The sequence below is a fragment of the Sturnira hondurensis genome, unplaced genomic scaffold (assembly GCF_014824575.4).
Source record: "Sturnira hondurensis isolate 20B ecotype Veracruz unplaced genomic scaffold, ASM1482457v3 Scaffold0014854, whole genome shotgun sequence".
In the NCBI taxonomy this organism is placed as follows: domain Eukaryota; kingdom Metazoa; phylum Chordata; class Mammalia; order Chiroptera; family Phyllostomidae; genus Sturnira; species Sturnira hondurensis.
Genome location: NW_028087485.1, coordinates 12310305 through 12328334, shown reverse-complemented (window position 1 = coordinate 12328334; position 18030 = coordinate 12310305). Strand labels below are relative to the sequence as shown.

Here is an 18030-nt window from a genome sequence, read left to right as displayed (position 1 = left end):
ATTCCCTGCTGTAGGCACCGACTCCCAGGGAACCTCGAATGCTTTCTCTCCCCTTCTCCCTTACCCCCTTTCCCCAAAGAGAAACTGAGAAAATGGACCCAGGGAAAAGCATGTCTTTGGGGACTGTCTCCGAGAAGCTGAAGATGGGGAGTGGGAACCCTAGAGTGCTGCCTTGCTGAAAACCAAGGGCGCTACTCATCACTGTCTCTGATGGACTTGACCAGTGAGACAACAACCTTACCAGACAGTCACCCAAGGTGATCAGACACATACCCACAATGTCTAGATACTGCAAGCTCAGATTGCCAGTCATTTCCTACTCATTAAAGTAACCTTACTCTGCCCCTAACCTATTTCCTCCTAGCAACCATTTTTACTTCCTCTCCCCCACAGTGTCCTTGTTCCTCTAAGCCAGGACAGAGCTCAATAAAGCCAGTTTCCCATTCGGACCCTGGTTTGCACCTCTAAAGGCAGGTCATAAGGAAGGAGGAGCTGGGACCTTTCCTTTTCACTGACCTGCTTCTCGTTTCTCAAACAGTCAGGATTCAGGGCCTTGGATAGTTTCCTTCAATAAGTAAACTTCCCGCAATGAAATTGTTGTTAATAGGAAGTTCAGTAGCTTCAATTTTTAATTTATTGCAGTCACTGTGATACGTGCCTTTTCCCCCCCCTCAGGTATTGAACTTATTCTTGGGAACACAGGGGAAGGAAGGCAGGTGGAAAATACAACCTGTGGGCCCTCCTCTCTCTTCCACCTTGCCAGAATACCATTCTCCCTCGTCTCACTTCCCTGATGACCTAAGACTCAGGCCCTAAATAGTTATTCTGGCCTGAGGCTAATCTGCCAAGGATTACTAAATCAGCCACATAAATCTTCCACTAGTGGAAGATTTATGCATCAGACATCATTGCTGCAGTGATGCCTGAATGCCCTGGTTCTCATCTCAGAGAAGAGTATAGCAGGGGCTTGCTTACAAATGAAAGAGGACAGAGGACTCTGGGAAGGGAAGAGCCAATCCCTGACAGATATTCTGCAGCCCAGAGAGCTTCCCAGCCATCTCTTCCCCTAGGCCCGCCCTGGGTCTGCTCTTCAGGAGCAGAACTGGTCAGATGCTGGACAACCTCATCCCATTTCTCCCAGAGCAGGAGGGGGTGCGGCTGCAAGTAACAGGGGCCAGGGCTCTAGGGCCCGGCTTGTGAGTGCAAGGGCTCCCCTATTCCAGACGGAGACAGCGGCCTGGTCCTACTAACACTCACTGAAGAGAGAGGTTTCCCTTCCTTCCTTACAGGGGATACACCCCCCTTCAGGGTCTCTGAGTGCTTCCAGCTCTCGGAGCTTCCAGCTCTGTGAGCAAAAGGCCTTGGCTTTTCCCTTCAGCTTTGAAGGGCCTCTGGAGTCTCCCAACTGCCCCTCCTCCTGCATCAAGCAGCTGCACATACCAACCTGGCCATCCCACTTGGCAGAATCATTTGACAGTGTACAGCAAGAAAACCTGGCAAGGCATTTAGAAATATAAAAAACCACAATGTTGTAAAGAAAAGCTGCATTCTCTGGGGGGAGGGGGGTGTCCCTCAGCATAGGAGAACTTTTGTGTTTCACATTTGATAACTCCAGGTTGGTGCTTGAAACATGTCATGCTGCCAGAAAGTTCCTCACAGGTTGTTTCATATTCCCAAATGGATATGACGGATACCAGATTCATCTGAGTTCTATAAAGAAAACATTACTGAGCTACCTTAGATTGTATTGTCTTTTCCCCCCGTTTGCCCATTCAACAAACCCTGGAGTGGAAACGGAGTGGTGACCACCACACCGCCCTCCCTCCGTCCACGGAGTCGAGGGTTTCTCTCAGATTCGGTCACTAGGGCAGTGTTCCCCTTTACAAATGTCGACGACTCCAGGACAGCTGCTTGGGATGACACCTCCAGGTCAGCTACTCAAAACTTTTGTCTGGCTCATTCCACCACCTGGTAAGTTACTAGGGGGTGCACAGTTACTAGGGGGAAACCCAGGCTGTTCCCTCCTCTGTGTGCTCTGTAGGAGGACAGAAGTGACAAGGACACTGGGGGTGGGGGGTGCAAAACACTGTCTCCTTCCTGTCCCTGGCCTATCAGCCTGCATACAAGGGGGCTTTTCTTTTCTTGAAAAGAATCCCAGCCTCAACTGGCCCTACAGCAGGTCAGGGCAAAGACAGAGACAGGGTCGTGCTCGGTGCCGGCGGTGCCGGTGCTGGTGGGAGGGGAGGGCAGGGCAGGGCGCCCGCCTATTGTGGGTCTGGATTGGATGCTTCCAGTCATTCATTTCCTTTAATTAACCCACATTCCTGGAGGAGAAATATTTATGTTGGCTCCCATAGAGGCAATCCACAGACTGGAAAGAAGGGGGAAGAAAGCCTGCCTTAGCAAAACAATATCTCTAAAGAGCTCAAGAAGAGAAAATAAGAGAACAAAATGCCTTTAAAATAGCCTTCTACCCCCACCAGAGTCAATGAAAACTTCATTTCACATGCTAATCCCCCTCCCCGCCCCCTTCTCTTCTCACAACACCTTTTCCAAAAGTGTTTGGGAAAAGCCTTCGCAGTCAGTACACAGCTCCCTGCAGCTCGGACTCCTCCTTGTGTTAGTTCAGGGCCCCAAGTGGGGCTCTCGCTCCAACAGCGGCTTTTTTCTCCCCCCCTTTAACCTAAACAAAGACTTCGGAGTTCATCAACCTCCCACTGAAATTCACAGCTGCTGAACAAACTAATCCCTTCTCCCGGCCTTTCTTCCCTTCAATGGGCTCTTGGCTTCAAAGACACTTTGGGAAAGGACTTTGCTGGGGCTCACACTGCTTCATCAATAGAAGTTAGTGCAAGTATTATCTGAAGAGCAAGTGGCTTTACAAACAAATACTGCCTAACAATCCCTTCCTCTCAAACACACACATCCAGCCTGCAGACACGACGGGGTCTACAACAGGATTAGAGACAGCACCCCGGGCTCCACACCCAGCCCCTTTGTGCTGCTGAGCTCGGCCCTGAGGTGGGGTGGGGAAAACCCTGGAGCTGCCTGTCAGCCACGGATGGACACACACAGCAGAGTGGCTACAAACACTGCAAGGAGAGTCTATTTCAGTGACACCCTCCTTTCTTCAGCTTCCTTCACTCCTCATCTGTCCCCAAGCCTCTCCCCTGCTTTATTGGGGTACAGGAAAGAAGAACAAAGAGGATTAGGAAGAGAGGTTAAGAACAAAATAGGACCCAGGAGACAATTATCAGGAGATGACTGAGGAAACCAAATCAACAGCTTTATTGCACATTAAGTACATCAGTGCTTCAAACGCAGCATCTAACCCTGAAAGTGAAGCCAGAGGAGGCAGTCTTGAGACATGTAAGGGCTGAGGGGGACAAGAGCCTCCAACCCTTGAGGAGCAATGCTAAAAGAGAGTCTTTTGTTAATATGGCACCTATTTCAGAGCTGGGCTTATACTCACCGAATGAATGAATGGTCTAGGGCCTTGGACTCCTGACTCAGAACAGGGCTCAGACAGGGCAAGTCAGAGGCCAGTCCCCATAGGCAGTGGTCCCTCTGCTCCTATCTCATAGGCTAAGACAGCTTCCAGCAAAAGGCAGTGCACCCCTCTACCTTCCACCTAACCTCACCCACTCTTAATAATGCTGGCAGATGAGATCTTCCTTCTGACAAGAGCCAAAGTTCCTTCTCTTGGCTATGCTCAGCACCCTTCCCTCAGGTTCATGACTCATTCAAAGGATGAACAGTCAACTCTACTCCAGCCTGTGGGGCTCAGAGAAATACGGAGCTGGAAATACGAAATCAGAGGCAAGTAGAAGGTTAAATCAGGCTCATAACCCACAGAAGGAGAAAACCAGAAGACCTAAAAGATGGGTATTGCAGAGGTAGACCTGGCTCCTGCTCACCCCCTTAGAAGCCATGTAAACAGAGTATCTCCAAGGGAGAGGACATTCTGCCCCGGGTCTTGTCAGAGTACAGCATTAGGGGAAGTGCAGACTGGCTCTGGGCTCTGCCTCAGAGGCTGAGCAGGCCCTAGAAGGCCAGGCACACAAGGGGAGAAAGTAGGCACTCTGCTGGTTTGGAGCCAAGCCTACAGCATCATATACCCAGCAGCAAGAAAGAGGACTGGGAAAAGCACAAAATCCATTCTGAAATTCCCTTTTCTGCAGGGAGAAGAGCTGAGTAACAATAGAATTGACCTCCTGGTACCAGAGGCTGCGTGGCTTAGATGTGCAGCTTATGAGCAATGGTGAGAACAGCCTTCAGAACAGGCATAAAGCTGGAGACCTCGCTGAAGCGGCTGCAGCCCACCACCTGGGCATGCACTGCAAGGCCCTGCTCGAAGTTTCCTGCGTCCACACATCGGGCAATCTCGTGGAGCCCAGCCAGCACATGAGGCGAGAGCTGTGGAGGGATTGGCCCTTAGGTTAGTTAAGCCCAAACCAGCCCCTACCCTGGCAGCATGGAAAAGGTAAAGGAAGACTTAAGTCTGAAGCCCCAAACAGGGAAGGTGGATATATTTTGTGGGGAACCCAGGCTGGTGAGGCCCAAGGGGAAGGGACACTTGAGCTCCCTTTGGCCATGGGTGATGGTGGAAGGGCAAGGGGCAGAGGAGCACCACGGAGTGTACTTACTGTCCCCTTGCAGAGCTTCTCATAAAGACATTCAAGACGTTGGGCAGCCTCATCCAGCTTCCGTCTGGTCTTCTGCAGGGAGGAAAATGGATTCTGATTCTGCCCCGAAGCCTAACACTACCCAGGACTATAAAGGACCACAGTAGGTTAGAGCTAGAATGGCTTAAGGCTGCTGCTTTCATTTTGGAGGAGGAATTAGAGGCCCAAAGAGGGTGAGTGACTTGCTCAAGCTGACACGGCCAGTGAATGAATAGCAGCAAGTTTCCTGACTCCTGGTGTGACCCTTCTTCCAGTACCCCCTGCTGCCTTTCCAAGTGTTGAGTCTCCAGGCTGCTGAGTCCTACTACCAAGGAGCTGGACTTCAGACCAGACAAGCTCACCCCCTCCCTTGCCCTGCATGGACATCAAATAAGTGTAAGATTCAGACAACATGTCAAGGGACGGTGAGAAAAGAGTCACACAAAGAACTGAAGCAGAGCTAAGGGGTTCTGGAACCAGTGAAGCGTGTGAGGAGGGCACCGTGGCGAAGGTTCAGACTTACTAGGTCAGTGGCAGACTGGCAGCAGCGCTGTAGAAGTGCCTCGAAGCTGGTTTTCAAGGACTGATGCTCTAGAGGCAGGTCCTTCCTGTCGATCCTCTCTGGTGCCTGTTGCTGAGGAACGAGTGGGGAGACAGGACAGATAGGCCAGCTGTCCTCCTCATAGCTCCCCGAAGGACTGGTCCTCAGTGACTCAGCATCACACTGTTCTTGCCAGAGATAACAGAGTGGGGGAGGGGCACCCTCCATAGTAAGGACTTTCGGTGTCTGCCCTCTCTACCCCTCAGCTCACAGTCTGACTCCAGCTTTAGGAATGAGGCCCATCTACCAAGCCCCCTGCTCTTCCATACCCGAGGAGGGCGGGAAGGTCTCCACAGGGAAGGGAACATAATGTCACCTGCAGGCTGAGTTCTCCTGGCGCTCCAGGGGCAGCATGACCCGCACTGGGGACAGGGGCCTGTGAGGAGAGGGCACCTCGTGCTTCCGAAGTGAGGCTCATAACTAGAGCAGTAATTGGTGCTGGGGACATAAATGTCTCTGGCACCTAAAGACAGAAAAAGAGAGGCACGTGAGTCTAAGCCGAGAGACTCCCCAGGCCCTGATTTGGGAGAGTGGCAGAAATTATGAGTGAACAGGGGACAGAACAGTGAGTAGGAAACCAGGAAGTGGGAAGACTGGTGTATACAGGGTGGGGCAGAAGTAGGTTTACAGTTGTTCCTGTACATATAGAAAGTAATACAATAATTAACAAATAATAATATAAGAATTATGTTTTGCATACTTACAACTGTAAACCTATTTTTGCCCCACCCTGTATACGTAAGAAGGAAAGCGGGGTGGAGGGGAGAAGTGAGTGTGAACAGAGAGGGCAGAATGCCTGCCTGAGAATGGGAAGGACGGGGCTGAATTCTGTGTGGGTGGCTGGTAAATGTACATGGGGGGGGGAGGTGCACCGACCTGTCTCCTCGGGAGGTTTGCCCGGGGAGCTGTGGCACTTTCCAAGGGATCTTGAGGTCCTGTATAATACAAAGACAAAGGTATTTAGGGGCACGGTCAGGAACATTGGAGGTTCTCAGTCTGAAGGCCATCAAAATTATTTTAGCTGGAGGCCACCACACCTCCTTCTGAAGACCAGCCACACTCTCAGTTGACATTCTGCAGCCCAAGGGCCCCAGTTCATTGGCAGGAGGAAGACTCCCAAGGTGGTCATGGGGAGGGGAGGAGAGGCAGACGACGACTGAGAAAAGGAGAGCCATGGGAGGAAGACTGACCTGGCTGAGGGGTCAAGATGCCAGGGGCCCGGATGGTGCCAGAGCACGGAGCGCCTGGCCCCCACAGAAGGCGTGCTGCAGGGAAGCTGACAGGAGGGGCTGGGGCCTGGGAGCTCAGGGGGCCGAGAGCTGGAGGTCTCGAAGGAAGGGAAGGGAGCAGTGGAGCAGCCTCAGGCAGGGAGGCAGAGCCAGGCTGCATGATTCCGGAGGGTGCCGTGGGTGGAGGGGGACCAGGAAGAGGCCATGTTCCAGGGAATCCCACGGGGTTAGGAGATCGTGCCCTCTGCCCTGTTAACAGCTGTGGCTGAGGTAAAGCTGAAGTAGAACAAAAACAAGTCATTTGTCACCAAATTTCAATTTGAGAGAGACTCAAAGCATATGAGGGGGGAATAGGTAGCAATAATAATTTGTAAAAACATAATAATAATAATAACGACAATAATAAATGATGAATTAATACCTGTGTACGAAGATCTACCACATACAAAGTACTTTAAACTGTATCCCTTATTTGACTCTCAAAACAATGCTGTGGGGTTAAAATAACCAATATAACAACTACTGTTACTTTTCAAAAGAAACAGTACATTGCCTACAGGTACAAAGCCAGTAAGTGACAGTTCTGGAAAGTCTGACTTCAAAGTCCAAGCTCCCCTCACTGCCTCCCAAATCCATGCTGGCCATGCTAATTGTCTTCCTCTCTGTTCTGCCCAGACAGCTCACTCACTCACTTACCAGGCCTTACCCCAGGGCTCAGGGTTAAAGGCTGGGCTACCTGGGGCTCAGGTGCCCTGAAGTCTCTTATATTCTGCATTCTGGAGCCTTGATAAGGGCCAGGATGGGACAGTGCCAACGGTATCACTAGTGGTGACTGAGGTGTGAAAATCTTTGGCCTTGTAGATGGAGTGGGAACCTGTGAAAGAAAAAAAGGATAAACATTTGCAAAGAGAAAAAAAGGTAAACAATTGAAAACAGAAAAGCTATTTTAAAAAAGAAACAAAAAGCTACTTCTTAAAAAAAAAAAACAGAGCTGATAAATCTCTATAAAAACTGACAAAGAGAGAAGACACAAGTCATCAAGATCAGTCATCTCTGATCCCAGACTTCAAATTATACTACAAAGTAACAATAATCAAAACAGAATGGTACTGGCCATGACACAGACACAGAGACCAATGGAACAGAATTGAGAGCCAAGTAATAAACCCACATGTATGTAGGCAAATAATTTTTTATGAAGAAATAAAAAATATACAGTGAAGGGGGGGGAAAGCCTCTCCAATAAATGGTGCAGGGAAAACTGGAAAGTCACATGCAAAGGAAGAAACCAGATTGCTACTTGTAACCATACACAATGAATCAAAACCCTAAATATAAGACTTGAAGCAATAAATTGCATAGAGGAAAACACAGACCTTATGGACCTTGGTCTTAGGCAGGATTTTATGAATTTGACCTCGAAAGCAAGAGAAGTAAAAGCAAAAATAAATGAATGAGACTATATTAAACTCAAAAGCTTCTGTACAGCACAAGAAAACTGTCAACAAACAAAAAAGCAACTAACTGAACACAAGAAGATATTTGCTAACAACACCTCTGATAAGGGGTTAATATCCGAAATACATAAAGAATTCATATAACTCAACAACAAAACCCCAAACAATCCAATTTAAAAATGACTACAGGACCTGAACAGACACTTTTCCCATGAAGACATACAAATGGCCAAGAGATACATGCAAAGATGTTCAACTTCACTAGCTATTAGGGAAATGCAAATCAAAACTACAATGAGATACCACCTCACACCTGTTAGAGTGGCTGTTATCAATAAGGCAAGTAATGGCAAGTGCTGGAGACGTTGTGGACAAAAGGAACCCTCACTCACTGCTGGTGGGAATATAACTGGTGCAGCCACTACAGAAAACAATATGGAGGTTCCTCAAAAAATTAAGAATAGAGTTACCATATGACCCATCAACCCCCCCAAATTAAAAAAACATTTATTTGTAGAGACACATGTACCCCCATTTTCTTTTTATTTTTAATATATTTTATTGATTATACCATTACAGTTGTTTTATTCCCCCCTTCATTCCCCTCCACCCCACCCCACCATTCCCTTTAGTTTATGACCATGTGTCTCAAGTTCTTTAGATTCTATATTTCCCCTACTATTCTTGCCCTCCCCCCTATCTATTTTTTACCTACTGTCTATGCTACTTATTTTCTATATCTCCTCCTCCTTTCTCCTCCTCCCACTCCCCTGTTGCTAACCCTCCATGTGTTCTTCATTTCTATGGTTCTGCTCCTGATCTAGCTGTCCTCTTGGTTTGCTTTTATTTTAGATGTGGTTGTTAGTAACTGTGAGTTTGCTGTCCTTTCACTGTTCATATTTTTTATCTTCTTTTTCTTAGGTAAGTCCCTTTAACATTTCATATAATAAGGGCTTGGTGAAGATGAACTCCTTGAACTTGACCTTATCTGAGAAGCACTTTATCTGTCCTTCCATTCCAAATGAAAGCTTTGCTGGATAGAGCAGTCTTGGATGTAGGTCTTTGGATTTCATGACTTGGAATACTTCTTTCCAGCCCCTTCTTGCCTGTAAGGTCCCTTTTGAGAAATCAGCTGACAGTCTGATGAGAACTCCTTTGTAGGTGACTGTCCCCTTCTCTCTTGCTGCTTCTAGGATTCTCTCCTTCATTTTCATCTTGGCTAATGTAATTATGATGTGCCTTGGTGTGTTCCTTCTTGGGTCCAACTTTTTTGGGACTCTCTGAGCTTCCTGGATTTCCTGGAAGTCTATTTCCTTTGCCAGACTGGGGAAGTTCTCCTTTATTATTTGTTCAAATAAGTTTTCCACTCGTGGCTGTTTCTTTTCCCCTTCTGGTATCCCTATAATTCGGATGTTGGAACATTTAAAGATGTCCTGGAGGTTCCTAACCTCTCCTCATTTTTTTGAATTCTTGTAACTTCACTTTTTTCTGTTTGGTCATTTCTTCCTTCTGGTTCACCCCCTTGATTTGAGTCCCAGTTTCCTTTCCATCACTACTGGTTTCCTGTGCATTTCCCTTCATTTCAATTACTTTAGCCTTCATTTGTTCCTCTAATTTGTGACTAAAATCAACCAGTTCTGTGAGCATCCCGATCACCAGTATTTTGAACTGTGCATTTGAGAGGTTTGCTATTTCTCGGTCACTTAGAGTTATCGGTTCTGGGGCTTTGAGTTCTTCTTGAAGAACTTCTTGAGCCATATTTTGGACTGTTCGTGCCTGCTACGTATGAGGAACGGAGCCCTAGGTGTTCACCAGGGCGGGGCAACTCAGTCGCTGGGTTGTGGGGGCAGGATCAAAGGGGGGCAATGGCGGTCCCCTCTGCTGCCTCCTGCTGCCAGGGCCCATTCGGTCCATCCCACTGCGCGAATATGCAACCATGGTCAGCCCACTGCCTTGTGTCCTCACTGGGTTCCCCACTGGGGCCTTTGCGGTCTGTCTCACTGCTCACTCCTCTGATGGTTTATCTGTGTGCCAATGTGTGACCTTGGTCAGCCTGCCACCCCGCGCCCTCACTGGGTCCGCCTGATGCTACCCCAGCTGCCTGGGCGCCTGGGGTCGGGGGATCTTTCCTGCCCATCCCTGCTCTGCTGCTGGCTCCGCCCCTCTTACCGATCTGGTTGAACAGTTCGTTGTTCAATTTTCTGTACCCCCATTTTCACTGCAGCATTATTCACAGTGGCCAAGACATGAAAACCACCAAAGTCTCCCTAGACACATCACTGGACAGGGAAGATGTGGTACATATGCACAATGGAATACTACCCAGCTGTAAGAAAAGATGAAGTACTACCATTTGCAAAAACAAAAATGGATCTGGAAAATACCATGCTTAGCAAAATAAATCAGATGAAAAAAATCAAGAACCATATGATTTCACTTATATGTGGGATGTGAAACCAAAAGCAACAAATGAACAAACACGACAAACACACACCCTGGCTATGTAGCTCAGTTGGTTAGAACATCATCCCAACACACCCCAATATGTCAAGGTTGCAGCTTTGATACCCAGTTAGGGCACATACAGGAAGCAACTCATAAATGCATAATAAGTGGATCAACAAAACCATGTCTTGTGCTCTCCCTCTCTCTCTCCCCCCACCCCCACCATTTCTCTCTAAAATCAATTTTAAAAAATTTTAAAAGACAAACAAAGACTCATAGACACAGAAAATAGTATGGTGGTTACCAGAGAGAAAAGGGAATGTGTGTGGGGAGTGGGTAGTAGAGGGTCAAAGGGGTCAAAGATATAGTGACAAAAGGAGATTTGACTTTGGGTGGTAAACACACAGTGCAATATATAGATGATATATCACAGAAATGTGCACTTGAAAGCTATGTAATTGTATTAACTAATGTCACCTCAATAAACTTAATTTAAATTTTTTTTAAAAAAGATCAGAGATGAAACAGGGAATATTACAACAGACCCTGTAGCCATTAAAAGGGTAATACAGGAATACGACAAAAATAACTTTACATTAATAAATTTGACAATTTAGGAAAAAAGAGGTCAACTCCTTAAGAACTACAAACTACTAAAACTCAGTCAAAATCATAAATAGAGAACAAATAGTTCTCTAATTATTAAAGGAATGAAATTTGTAATTAAAAAGCTCTCCCAAAAATAAATCCCTAGGCCTAGATAGTTTCATTGGAGAATTTTATTGACCATCAAAGAATTAACACAAAGTTTACACAATACCTTTCAGAAAACATAAGAGACATTTCCTAACTCATTTTATGAGGTAAGTACTACCATGATAGCAACACCCAAGACAGCATAAAATAAAACTACGGGCCAATATTTCTGATAAACTCAGACACAAAAATCCCCAGCAAAATTTAAGCAAATCAAATCCAACAATGCATATTAAAAATAATATACCACAATCAAGTGGAATTTATTCCCAGTCATGCAAGGCTAGTTCAATATACTTAAAAATAAATCAGTGTAATTCACCCTAACAATAGGCTAAAGAAGAAAAATCACCTGATTATATAAAATGATGCAGAAAAAACACCTGGCAAAATTCAATGCTGACTCACGACTCAGCACGCCGGGGTTAGACGGGAATCCCCTCAGCCTCATAAACACTGCACACATACACAATCCCAACTGACATGGAAGACTGGCAGAGAAAAAGACGCAGAACATCTCACTAATACGCTTCTGACTACTTGTTGAGAAGATGACAATATATTTGGTTAAATAAAATATATTCACAGATAAAAAAAAAGAATGTGTTAAAAAACTTTACCACTAACATCGTACTTAATGGTGGAAGATTGAATATTTTCCTTTTAAGACTGGAAACAAGGCAAGAATGTTCACACTTATCATTCTTATTTTAGTACTACAATAAGGCAAGAGAAAAAAATTAAAGGCATAGAGGTTAGGGAGAATAAAAAAAGACATGCTGTCTATATTTGCAGACAACATGACTGTCTACATAGAAAATCCCAAGGAATCCACACAAAAAAGCCAGAACTATTAAATGGGTTCAGGAAACTCATCACTGAACATTAAAAAGCCACAGGATACAAGATTAACACGCACACACACACAAATCAATTGCATTTTGTATACAGTGAAAATGAACAGTGGAAACCACAATTAAAAATGCAATATCATGGGATTTTAAATTGCTCAAGAAAAAATTAAATGCGGTGGCGCTTCACTACTCATCAGTAATTAGTTCCAGAACTCATAACGAATGCCGAAACTGACAAGTACCAAACAAATTTTTCCCATAAGAAATTTCCCCTTGTGGGGCCACATTATGACTTGAAAGATAAATAAATAAAATATTTAAAAAAAACAAAAAACTATATAACTTCTAAAAAGAACATAGAAAATTTGGGGACCTTGGACTAGACAAAGAGTTCTTGGACTTGACACAAAAAACAAGACCCATAAAAGGAAAACAATAAATTGGATACTATAAAATGAAAAATCTTTGCTTTGTGAAGGACCCTGTTAAAAAGATGAAAAGACAAATTCTCACATAATCACACACACACACAAGTACAGGTAAAGCTGGTGAAATCCGAATCTAAAGTGTGAATCTATGGGTTATATTATGTCAATTTCTTGGTTTTGTTATTGCGCGGTGGTGGCTGTGGGCTGGTGGGGTGGGGTGGGGTGGAGCTGGGATGCATGAGACTTACCAGTACATTTGTTTGTGACTTCCTATGACTCTATAATTGTTTCAAAATAGAAAAACAGACAAAGAAGAAAATAAGGAGAGGAGGAAGTAGGAAAAAGGAGGAGGGAAGAAAGGGTCTTGGAATTGATGGTGGGACAGGATGAATCAGTCACCAGAGCATCTTCTGCCTGATACGTCTACTTACAGTCTCATTGGATTTTGTTTCCCAGCCTCCCCAGTAGGCTCCTGGCATTGTAAGTTAACACCACTCTATCCCTCTGGACAGACCTAGGAACCTAGGGACCTGCCAGGAACCTAGGGACCGGTCCACTCACTTCACACATTCCCCTAAACTATCACCAATTTCTGTCAATTCTCCCTCCTAAGTATCTCAAATGCAACCTCACTCTCCAGATTCAGGTTATTTCACATTCTCACCATGTTTTGCTATATAGCCTCCTAAATGCCTCCAGCCTTACCCTTTCTTAACACAGAGCTAGTCATTCCCCTGCATAAGACTATTCGATAGCTCCTGACTGCTCTCAATTTCAGGGTCAAGTCTGAGCTCTTTAGCTCAGACTGCCAGGTCCTTCCTGATCTAACTCCTGTTACCCCAGCTTCGTCTAAGCACACTCCACCACCACAAGGCCCTGTTTTGCAGCCCCATTAAAATGTCAGTAGCTCCTCACATGGGCTTCTCTTACTGTCCCTTCAGTGCTTTGGCACATGCTATTCCTTCTGCCCAAAACAGCCTTCACCTACCCTTCCTCTGCCTAAGTAACTTTTAATCTTCAAGACTGAGATCACACATCATACTCACTCTGACATATTCCCCAAACTTCCCACCTGCCAGAGAAAATTACTTTCTTATGTGCGACCCCAAGACACCTCATCATACAGCAATTACAGCCTTTATGAATTTTATTGGATTTTTTATGTATATTTCCACTAGACTGAGCTAATTAAAGGCAAGGATCATGTTTGTGTGCCTAAGAGCCTAGCAGTTGTTCAATAAATAGTTATTTAGAAAAATAACTGAATCTGTGCTTTATGAAGTCAGGAGTTTCCATCATTTCTGTTTACTAATATATTCCAAGTACCTAGAACCATGCCTGACACTTGGTAGATATTAAGGAGTATTTTTGAATGAATGAACAAATAAATGAACAAACTAGGTGTTACCTGGTGAGAAGGCTGGAATTCCAGTTTGCAAGATGATGTCTCTTTAGAGTGGGGGGTAGCTCCCACAATGACTTGGGGAAAGGGGAAAGGAGGAGACTGTTGGCCCAAGACATCGGCACCCTGGGCATGAAAAAGCCGATCTCTCAGCTGCTGAATTTGTGGCTATGAAAGTCATAATAATGAAGAACTGAGTTAAGTAAAATCAAAACAAGCAAACATCCTCTCTTACAAGCCTGGCCTAAGAGAGCATTCAGACTTCAGCTGACCCTCTACACTCCAGCCCCGTAGACGACTCAAAGACCCCTAGCCCCTGCCAGGCCTCCCTTTGCTGTTCTCTCTGCCTAGATCACTCTACGTCTGCTGGTAAGCTGCTTCTTCTCTTTGAAGGCCCAGCTCAACAATTTAAACCATTCAGAAGCCCACCTTGACTTCGGCAGGCAAAACCAGCCCCTTCCCTGGAGTCCCACTGTGCTTATTATAAGCTCCTACTATGGCACCATGAGTTGGCGACATCCGACTTTCCCCCAAGAGATTGTGAGCTTCCTGAGGTATTAGATCGTATTCATCCTGGGAACTTCAGCACTCACCATGGGGTGCTCAGCCAGTGTTAGATGACTGAATGAAACAGTTTGCTCTTCCACATGGCCGCACTCACCTGAGCACAGTTGCTGGGTAGGTAGCTCATGGCGGTGCCTAGGTTGCCCTGGGCTGCCAGGAGGTTGGCATACTGAGTGAGCCGGCAGGTGGTGGCAGGGCCTGGGCTCACGCCATCAGGTCCCTGCATTAGCTCCAAGCTCTTGTTTAGGACCATTACCTTCTCCATCAAGTCCTAGAGGAACAGGGATGAGGGTGGTCAGCCTTCTTCAAAGGACATCCTGCTCTCTAAGCCCAGATAGCTCACCCAGGGAGTTCCCAGTGTGGGGAGGAGGGTACCTGGCCACAGCCAGGAAAGACAGAGGTGATGGCATACTGGAGACACAACAGGTAAAGGGCCTCACCTCTTAAGCTGTTAGCATTGGGCTCCAGTGGGGCCATCAGGGTCTAGGTTCGCGTACATCTCTACCTTTTTTTTTTCTTGCTTTCTTTACCCTTTCTGATGGTAGTACATCAGCACTTTCAGGCTCAGTCATACTATTATTTTATGAGTGACCTTGTCTCCTCATGAGTCTGTGACCCCCATCTTCTCTAGCCACCTGCGGAATGTCTGTACGATTTAGATCCATAGAATTTTTTACAGCAGCTAATAGAAGGCTCAGGCTCACAATTACTCCAATACAGAATAAACCCCTGTACAACCAAATCTGAAGTAGGAAAGTATTATGAAACTTAAGTAACTGCTGCTAAGTCTCCCTGACTGAGACAGAAGGAAGGTGATATAGCTCATTCTTGGGAGAAAGTCTCAGACATTAGGGCCCATCTTTTCCCTAATCCCCTGACCCCAGCCTGGGTACACAGAAGACTCACTCTGATGTCTCTGTGCGTTCCCACCACTGGCCTTTCCTAAGGGCCTGGAATGGAGGGACCTTGGAATGGGGGGATGGAGGACCTGCAGAGAAGGGGGATGAAGTTCTACCTGTAGAGCCATGGGGGATGAAGCCTGGTGGGATTTTGCCCAGCACTCCACCAGCCTCTCCACATTCCCCGAGCACACATAACAGAGTCTGGCTTCCGAGGTGAGTGCCCTGCTGCCCTCCTGCTCCATGCGAGCACCCAGCATGTCTGCAGAGAGATGGAAACTTCCTTAATGTCACGGCTTCCCTTCGCTCCTCCTCCTGTTCCTGTCTGGAAATGGGTGGAGGATCATGAGCTAGGGGACACGTAGCCACAGTAGCTTTGGACAACACTGAGGCTTATCCTTCTCTTCAGTGAAGGGCAAAGCTCTTGCTTCAAAACATGACAAGAAAAAGTAAAACAGGACGACAAATGAAAGTAGGGGCTAGGGGCATACACTATAGTCCTTGTCCCCCAGCTGAACCAGAGCTCAACTCTGATAACACGGCCTGGCCTCCCAGAGCCTGGTCTTCTCTTTTGCTTCCTTCATCAGCATGTCCACTGACTCCACCCTGGAGTCACGCCATTTCATCCTAAAGCCTAGGACCACCTACCACAGAGCTCAGGAAACTTCTCTGGCCCAGAGTATGTCAGTAGCAAGGCCAGTGCCTCTCTCCAGTTCTGTAGGCTACAGAAGCACACCATATCCTTCCAATTCTTCTGTATAACACAGGCAAGCAGCTGGAATGGGCAGAGAAGAAAGGAGGCTATCAACCACCCACCCAGCACAGGCAGCAGGAGTCACGCACAGGAATGTGCCAGAAAAGCCACTCATGAGCAGGCTTCCTATTAGACCACTGACTGGGAGCTCAGGGTAAGGTCAGGGTGGTTAAAGTGGGAAGAGAAAGAGTTTGGCAGATCCTCAGTACACCAGTCCCAAGGTGTGGGAATCTATCCACCTAACAAGGTCCGAGTAACCCCCTCCTCTCCTCCTGCATGATGGGCAGTTACCAAGGAGATTCTGGTTTTCTTCTTGGCCAAGTAGCGTTCCTGTGTTTTCTTCAGCAGATCTGCACCCACAGCCTGGGCCAAGATAATGGCATCAGCAAAGCGCTCTTCCTTCAGACACAGCTCCACAGCAGGGCCCAGTTCGCCGAGCAGGAGAGCCTGGCTCAGCAGTCCATCCACATCTGCAGGCAGAGGCGTCCCCTCCACGTCAGCCTGCCTGCCCTCTGACCGCAGCTGCCTGTCCCCTGTGGAGCCTGCAGCACACCTGGGTCTGTGTCACTCCGCATCCCTTGCCCCAAACTCACTCCCAAGTTTCATTCCTCAACAACCAAATGTAGTGGGGTGTCCTGGGGTGCCCAGGTCCAATGGTAAGTCTCTAAGGAGAGAACCCAAGGTAAGGGAGAGACTCATGTGGCAGCATCACAGGTGTGATGTGTGATTGCTCAGCAAGAAAAGGGTCACAGTTCCCTAAAGCAAGAGCACAAGAGGAATGGAAAAATATCTTAGTAGATGGCCTCCCACAGGAAGGACACATCCATGAAAGTCAGAGAGTGCGCCAACCAGTGACAGAACTACCCAGCATCTGTGATGGTGGGAGGGAGGCAGGAGGCAGGGGACAAGAAGGAAATGTCCTCAGGTCTGAGAACTTGAAGCCCACCTACTCCCATGCAGAGGGTTCTCCCCTCAGGGTCAGGGTACCTTCTGTGATGGAGATCTCCCATGGAGTCATGTTCTGAGGGACCAGCTCATCAAAGAAGGTTGAGGAGGCAGAGGCTTCCTCTGTGGTGTGTTTGGAGGCCTGTACAGGAAGCGCAGAGATGGCTGCTTAGGAAATGAACCATGAAGACAGAGAGCTGGCTTAGTAGTGCTGTCTGGAGGCTCTACTATATTTGGCCCTTAATGGGTAAAGCTAAAAGAATAAACAGGTAAGGTTTTGGAAGGGCTCTAGTTCATGGTTAAAACACAGTTCCACTCCCAGATCAGAAGCTTATGGACTCTGTGTCTCACTGCGGTTCTATGAGAGGGAAGGAGTCTCAGGACTTCTACAGAAGCAGAGCACTTCATGAGAGCAAAGCAAGGGGCCAGGACGGGGAAAATGCCCTCAAAGCAGGTCTCCGAAGCTACCGTAGGTCTGGCTGGCTGGGTCCCTACCACACCTGGCTGAGGAAGGCCTGCTGTCTGTGACTGCTGAGGTCATCCCCCTTGGGCTGAGGGCTCTCGCCCAGCCCTGAGTTGCTCTTCAACCAAGTGGCCACCTGCAGGGAGAGACCTTTGAGTACCACTCTCACCAGGAGAAGGTCAAACAAATAAACAGTATGCTTTCTTCCCACCTCCAAACCCTACCAACTAGACTCTCCAAGATCCTTCAGCTGTTTTCTTGGAAAAGAGTCTAACTCCAGGAGGTCCGATGTGTGTATACGCATTAATGAAGCCCAGGAAGGGGTATCTGAAACAGTCTTCACGGACAGGGTTCTCTGCTCTGCAAATTAAGTATGTGATTCTGATGTCTAAGCAGCTTACCTTCTTCTGAAGCTCATCTTTACTGTATCCCAATAGCTTTAGAAATTTCGTTCTGGAGTCTTGCTCCAAGGTCACCTAAGGAAACACAGAACATAAAAGACTCCATTAAATGAATGTTACTAAGCTTCTCCCGCTAAAACTGGACACCTGTGCCAGTGTACCCCCAAA

At 46.9% G+C, this 18030-nt stretch overlaps 1 protein-coding gene across 6 annotated transcripts in view; it reads right to left on the bottom strand.

Annotated features, from left to right (window-relative positions):
- SEC31B (SEC31 homolog B, COPII component) overlaps positions 1 to 18030 on the bottom strand; it is a 60301-nt gene that overhangs the window by 21294 nt on the left and 20977 nt on the right. For 5 of the 6 annotated variants that reach the window (XM_037064156.1, XM_037064157.1, XM_037064158.1 and 2 more), the window contains 15 exons: positions 17863 to 17937; positions 17499 to 17597; positions 17041 to 17140; positions 16345 to 16523; positions 15948 to 16074; positions 15416 to 15561; positions 14498 to 14671; positions 13843 to 14004; positions 7191 to 7368; positions 6456 to 6770; positions 6142 to 6200; positions 5582 to 5728; positions 5188 to 5298; positions 4647 to 4718; positions 3262 to 4416 (listed from right to left, as the gene is read on the bottom strand). In XM_037064156.1, coding sequence (XP_036920051.1) covers positions 4237 to 4416; positions 4647 to 4718; positions 5188 to 5298; positions 5582 to 5728; positions 6142 to 6200; positions 6456 to 6770; positions 7191 to 7368; positions 13843 to 14004; positions 14498 to 14671; positions 15416 to 15561; positions 15948 to 16074; positions 16345 to 16523; positions 17041 to 17140; positions 17499 to 17597; positions 17863 to 17937 — 2124 coding nt within the window. In that variant the 3' untranslated portion in view covers positions 3262 to 4236. Of the gene's footprint in view, positions 1 to 3261; positions 4417 to 4646; positions 4719 to 5187; positions 5299 to 5581; positions 5729 to 6141; positions 6201 to 6455; positions 6771 to 7190; positions 7369 to 13842; positions 14005 to 14497; positions 14672 to 15415; positions 15562 to 15947; positions 16075 to 16344; positions 16524 to 17040; positions 17141 to 17498; positions 17598 to 17862; positions 17938 to 18030 lie in introns of those variants that run through there. The other variant, XM_037064160.1, reaches the window with a different exon arrangement.